Source organism: Gossypium hirsutum, chromosome A09 (genome assembly GCF_007990345.1).
Source record: "Gossypium hirsutum isolate 1008001.06 chromosome A09, Gossypium_hirsutum_v2.1, whole genome shotgun sequence".
In the NCBI taxonomy this organism is placed as follows: domain Eukaryota; kingdom Viridiplantae; phylum Streptophyta; class Magnoliopsida; order Malvales; family Malvaceae; genus Gossypium; species Gossypium hirsutum.
In genome coordinates, this window is record NC_053432.1 from 57,055,514 (window position 1) to 57,061,780 (window position 6,267).

The window sequence follows — 6,267 nt, forward strand, 5'->3', positions numbered from 1 at the left end:
CAGGCCGTGCGCAACAGACACGACCGTGTGATGGTCAGTTAGGCCATGTGTAACACACGGGCTCGACCTATTTGGGCCGTGTGGGCCACACGGGCGTGTCGTCCCATACGAGTAAACCATATGGGCGTGTGGGATTCTGGGCCAGGCCGTGTGATCCATACGACCAAGGCCAATTTGGGCCATGTGGGCCACACGGGTAGACGACATGGGCGTCTGAGCCTATTTTCATTGATTTGTTGCTAAGGTTGCATGGATCGCCTAAGATGACTGTGAAACCACTGTAGGGTCGGTTGGCTTACCTAGACCCGTAATTGAATGGAATAATTGTATGACTAATTTATATGTATACATGTTATCGAGGATAATGATGTTCACTGAGCTGATATTTTATGTACTGTTACCATGTTATAGCATGTCATAGCTGTATGTTGCATTACATTGGGTTGGGGGTTGATATTATTTAGAAGAAGTGTACTGAAAGGCCTCGAGCCTAATTTACTGGCGGTTCAGCTGCAAATTACTGTCTAGTGCCGTATTCGGTACTTCTTGGAGTGCAGGGATGAGTGGGTTGATTATATCCCTACATGGAGTGTAGGGTTGGACGGAGATGGTGTGTAGAGGCTGGTTGGGTAGGATTTTATGACTGCATATCTGTTACTGCTACTGATACGTTGATGGGCTAAGGCCTAACTGCATGACTGATTCTGTACTGAGATGGGCTAAGGCCAAACTGAAATAGATACTGTTACTGAAAAGGGCTTAGGCCCAGACTGTGTTCATGTGCATACTGTTTGTTTGTTTATATGGAGATTACACACTAAGTTTACGTAAACTCTCCCCTTTGGTTTAATCTGTCCAGGTAATCGCAAGACTTGACGGATCAGTACAGCGGAGGACTCGATGGTGGCCACACGATCTCTTTGACACTGTTTTGTACTTATTTATGATTTTAGATTTTATTTGGGTATTTTACTATAAATATGGCCTCTATGGATTTTTATTTTAGTTTAGGGTTTTATTGGTTATGGTTTATAACTGCTAGTATTAGAAAAGCTCGGGGTTTTAAAAGAAACAAACGTTTTAACAAAATACTCACAAATACGCAAACCGTTTTAAAAGCTTCCGAATTGAATAAATGTTTTGAAAACTTTCAACTGATTAAATAACACGATTTTAGAATTAATAATTAATAATGAAAAGTTTATAAACGGAAATTATTTTAAGCAAAGTTACGTTTTTCGAAAACACTACCATGTGGTATCACCTGATCCGGCCATAATGTCCAGGCTGGGTTTGGGGTGTTACATGAAAAGCTTGTTTAAGGTCATAAATTGCTTTCTTTTGCTTGCATACATAAGAAAGTGTTCGGAAATGTGCCCATTTTGTTGTAAACATGTAATTGTTTTCTATGTATTTGAACGGTGAATAAATAAATAAAGTTAATTTCACATTTCACTATTATGTCTTTTGTGTTTTTATTTTTCATGTTTTGCATGCATAGCGAAATTGTGACAAGCAAATATTAGCTCATTGATTGTCTAAGTTTAAACTGATGATAAGTGGCACTATAAGAACGTTTACATTACAAGAAAAACAACTTACTTCAGTAGATAATCTAAATGAGTTCGTTATCTCGTAAAAGAATCAAAGTGAGCATTTGATTCAAATACTTAAAAGGATTGTTATGTCGTCTACAATTCCAATTGAGGAAATAGTTAGTCTTGGCTATCGAAGAAGTTAACTCCACTGGTAGATACGTAGATGTATTCATTGGAAGAATGATACAGTAGACTGGATTCAAGATGAATTAATTCTGAATCAGTTTGTGAATTAATTCACTTGTGATGTTCTTGGTGTGATTTACCTAAATCCTGAGTTAGTCACTGAGCATGCGCATGTATCTCATGTGCTTTAATATAAGTTGAGGCTTATGCTCTAAATATGATTGAGCCCATAGCCGATATATTGGGTACATGGCCTATGTATATCATGGCTTTACTAGCAATAATGGAATTCATAGCTCGATTAAAAAGTTAACGATATCCTCTTGTTGACATTGTGTAGATTGATAAATATGGAAAGCGGTTATGGGTTGCTTGTTCTTGAATGAACAATTTATCACACTCATTTATTGACAATAATCATATGAATCATTAAGAAGACACAATGATGATAATAAGATAAAATAAGATTGTACTGAGTTAACGAATTTAACTCAAAGGAATAAAATGTAACGACCCGAAAATCAGTGTTGTTGAAAAGTGCACTTTCGGGACCCCATTTCCATAAACCAGACTCATAAATATTTTTATTAAATATTTACGGAGTTATCTTAGAAGTGAGTTAAAATTTCGGTTAGAAATTCTCGCTGAATTAGCTTTTAATTAAGGTACAGGAACTAAATTATTTAAGTGATAGAAGTGCGAAAAGATATTAAATTATAAGATAGGAATTGTTTTAGGGACTTATATAATAATTATGCCATTATAGTTATGTTTTTATAATAGTCGATCATGACTTTGTAAAATATAGATATTATATACTATTATTATATATGTTAAAACTTTTGAGAGTTGGTGGGTAAATATATAAAATAAATTAAATTAAAATAAAACATAATCTAATAATATGATACGGAAAGTGGAACAAAATCAAAACATTTCCTCTCATTTCTTGCATGCAAAAACCGAAACAAAAGAAAGGTAGAAGGAGCTTTCGGCCATGGTATTTAGATTTTGAAGCTTAATTTGGTTAGTATATTTTGATCCTTTTCCCATAAATTTTAGGTTTTTGGAATCCTTAGATCATGAGCTATCTTACCAATGCTAAAATTTTTAGAATTTTTTAGGTTAATAGTAGTTGCTATTATTGAGAAATTGAAGTTCTTGGTGTTATTTTGATAGATTTTAAGGATAAAAGTGAAATAGGGTTAAATTGTAAAGTTAGATTACAATTCTGTACAATAAGGACTATTTAGTGCAAAAAAAATTAAAATTAGAGGTTCAATTGAGAAGTAAGAAATTCTATAGGGACTCTAGAAAATTTGTTTTGAGTTAGGGTCTGTTTGTTTGGAAGGAAAATATTTTCCGGAAAAGGTTTTCAGGCTCTTCCGTCGTTTGTTTGGTTGAAAATATTTTCCCAAGGGAAAATCAAATACAAAACACGGAAAAAAACCCCTTAATTTTGGAAAATGTCTTACCGTTTCTAATTCGGTAAGACATTTTCAGGAAAATTAGAAGAACACCGATTTTCTTCTGTTTCAATTCCACCATTAAAAATGACCATTTCTTCTCTTCTCTTCTATTCCCCTCTCCATTTCTTTTCTTCTCTTCTGTTTCCCTTTCTTCTTTCTTCTTTGTATCCGCTACGAAAGGGTACCTACAAATATTTATTAAATGCAATTGTATCTCCCAAGTTTAAATTTTTTATTTAAACTTCCATGCCTTTTTGTTTATCTTCTGCAGTTACTTATTCATGTAGAGTTTACAAAAAGTTTCGTGTTCTAGCTCGTTTTTCTACTTCATGTGCTCTAAATACAGTAGATTACTTCAAAGAAATCGATACCCATGTTTCTGACTATCCTGAATTACAACAGAGGATACAGAGTTATGCTATCTCAGGTGACTTTAGCAATGCTTTCTCTGCTCTAAATTTGATGAAAAACATTGATGGGAAACCAACTGTGTATGATTGTAATGCTTTGATGTCCTTTTAGTTGAAGTCTAAGAACACGTGTTGGCAAGAGTTGGTTGAAATATATACCGGGATGAAGAGATTTGGTCCTCCACCAGTTGCATCCACTTTTAATACCCTTCTTAATGGAATGTTACTTCTTGGTGATCTGAAACATGCAATTTTTATTGTTGAAGAGATGTATAGAAATCATTTTGTTCCATCCTTTACTTCTTTATCAAAAACGTTGAAAATGGCTGTCAAAGTAGGGAATTTACTTGATGGTCTTCTTGTTTTTAAGCTCATGTTGAGGTATGATTATCACCCAACAGAACCAACTTTGAATAAATTTATTTTAATGCTTAGTGATGCTGGGATGGTTTCTGATGCATGTTTTGTGTTCTCTGTTCTTTTGAGAAAAAGTTATATTTATAGTGTTTATTGTTATAATCCTATTCTACAGGCTTTATGCAAGACCAGTCGAAGTTATACTACTTTGCAATTGTTTTATTTGATGAAGAAGAAAGGGTTTGTTCATAGTGTGTGTTCCTATACTGCTTTGATTTATGGGTTCTGTAGAGAAGGAATGCAAGATAATGTTTTTCAATGGCTGGATTTCATGCAAAATAATGGTTGTAAGCCTAATGTGATTACGTACATGATAATTGTTAAGTTTCTTTTTGATAATGGGAAGTTTAAGGAGGCTATGAACTTCGTCAGTAAGATGGAAAGGGAACGTTGTAACCCTGACCTACTTACTTATAATGTCATTCTTCGTGAGCTTTTCCATAGAGATAGACTAGATGACATTTCTGAGTTAATTCAGGTGATGGATCAAAAAGGTCTTTCTCCGGATTCATATTCATATGCTGCTTTGTGTGGAGGCCTGCTCAAAATAGGAAAAGTAGGGGATGCATGTGAACTATTGCTTGATATATTTTCCAATGGAGCTGCAGATGTTGCTGTCTATAATATTTACTTCCAATGTTTATGTCAAGAGAATAAATCAAGAGAAGCATTGTCTCAGTTGAAGCGCAAGATGAAAGTTGGCTTTAAGCCAAACAATGTGTCGTATAATACTATGTTGAGTGGTTTTTGTAAAGAAAAAAAATATTAATGAGGCCATGGAGCTTTTGTACCATTTTGAGTGGGATGTGAATGGGCCTGATGCGGTCACTGTCAATGCAATTTTGTCTACTGCATGCAGGCTAGGAAACTCTACAATAATTCAAAGGATCTTGTATCATATGACGTATGAAGACATGAAGCTTAATATCTTCAAATGGTTCAAATGGTAGTATAGGGCTTTCAACCTGATAAGGTAACTTTAGGGATCCTTAGCCAAGCAGTTTCAAATGGTTCGATAAAGAGATTTCCCAAAGTCGCTAAAGTTCTAGATTGGGTGATAAGTAATGACTTTTAGAAAGAAAAAGATCAAAAGACAATAGTTGGCTGATTTATTTAGTTTTTGAAGTTTCTTTTCATATGATTGCTTGAAGCAAATTATGGCTTGCTTGGTCTTTTCTAAGAACATTTATGAAGATTCAAGCCTGAATCAGGTATGAAAAGTTCCAAATGGTTCAAATGGTAGTACAGGGCTTTCAACCTGATAAGGTAACTTTAGGGATCCTTAGCCAAGCAGTTTCAAATGGTTCGATAAAGAGATTTCCTAAAGTCGCTAAAGTTCTAGATTGGGTGATAAGTAATGACTTTTAGAAAGAAAAAGATCAAAAGACAATAGCTGGCTGATTTATTTAGTTTTTGAAGTTTCTTTTCATATGATTGCTTGGAGCAAATTATGGCTCGCTTGGTCTTTTCTAAGAACATTTATGAAGATTCAAGCCTGAATCAGGTATGAAAAGTTCTTAATCAATGGCCAAACGAAGATACTTTTTATTGAATCTATGTGTTGATTTTTTTCACCAGAGAAAAGACACGTAAATCATTAATATTGAGAATCAACCTCACAAGTTTTCTCTTGTTCTCGTGTGCAATGGAAAGGGAAAAGTCCTTGCTTTCAGGAGCATCGATTTTTTTTCCATCTAGAGCATCTCATGCCAAACATCTTAAATGTAGGGTAGGTGATGTGTGTGTATTGTCGAAAACATTTTTAAAGGGAGATTTTGAAAACGGGAGTCGCCACCAACCTTTTTAGGTGTGATTGGATCACCTTATAAAACATTTTGGTCTACGAAAATGTGAGAAAACAGGTTCGGGAGTCGGTTACGTACGAGGAAGGATTAGCACCCTCGCAACGCCCAAAATTGGTACCAAATTGAATAGTTTTCTGTGTTAATGTCAAAAGTTTGAAAGAATTTAAAAAATAGGGTCCCTTTTTAAAACCGGAATAATTTGAGTTGAAAATCGCTCCAAAAGAGTACAAACATCACATCCAGCATGATTGGACACGATATTCTTATACTTTTGTAACTGAAATCATCTTGTGATTTAAAAAATCTATTTAGAAGGACACTTTAGACATTTAGACAAACGGGAAATAGCAACCCAGCATGTTAGGGAACTACTTTCCGAATTCCTAAATACAAAAAAACATTGCCTCATTTTTAAAATTCTTTTGGATTAAATGAAATATAA

General features: G+C 34.5%; 1 protein-coding gene across 3 annotated transcripts; it reads left to right on the plus strand.

Annotated features, from left to right (window-relative positions):
- Positions 1 to 2,647: 2,647 nt before the first annotated feature.
- Positions 2,648 to 5,134, plus strand: LOC107888951 (pentatricopeptide repeat-containing protein At3g04760, chloroplastic). 3 transcript variants are annotated; one of them, XM_016813227.2, is made up of 3 exons: positions 2,648 to 2,750; positions 3,465 to 3,620; positions 4,136 to 5,134. In XM_016813227.2, the coding sequence occupies exons 2-3, from the start codon at positions 3,567 to 3,569 to the stop codon at positions 4,787 to 4,789; spliced, it is 708 nt and encodes a 235-aa protein (XP_016668716.2). In that variant the 5' UTR covers positions 2,648 to 2,750; positions 3,465 to 3,566; the 3' UTR covers positions 4,790 to 5,134. The 3 variants fall into 3 exon arrangements, 1 of the variants encoding a protein (XP_016668716.2); XR_005901787.1 differs by lacking the exon at positions 2,648 to 2,750 and having other exon boundaries at positions 2,763 to 3,620; positions 4,499 to 5,134; XR_005901788.1 differs by lacking the exons at positions 2,648 to 2,750; positions 4,136 to 5,134 and adding an exon at positions 3,716 to 4,037 and having other exon boundaries at positions 2,763 to 3,620.
- Positions 5,135 to 6,267: the final 1,133 nt, after the last annotated feature.

What these genes read in the sequence shown, in the direction of transcription:
- LOC107888951 (XM_016813227.2), top strand. Translation starts at nt 3,567, where the DNA reads ATGTTTCTGACTATCCTGAATTACAACAGAGGATACAGAGTTATGCTA. An exon ending in ACAGAGTTATGCTATCTCAG is followed by an intron (nt 3,621 to 4,135) that starts GTGACTTTAGCA and finishes CCTATTCTACAG; the next exon opens with GCTTTATGCAAGACCAGTCG.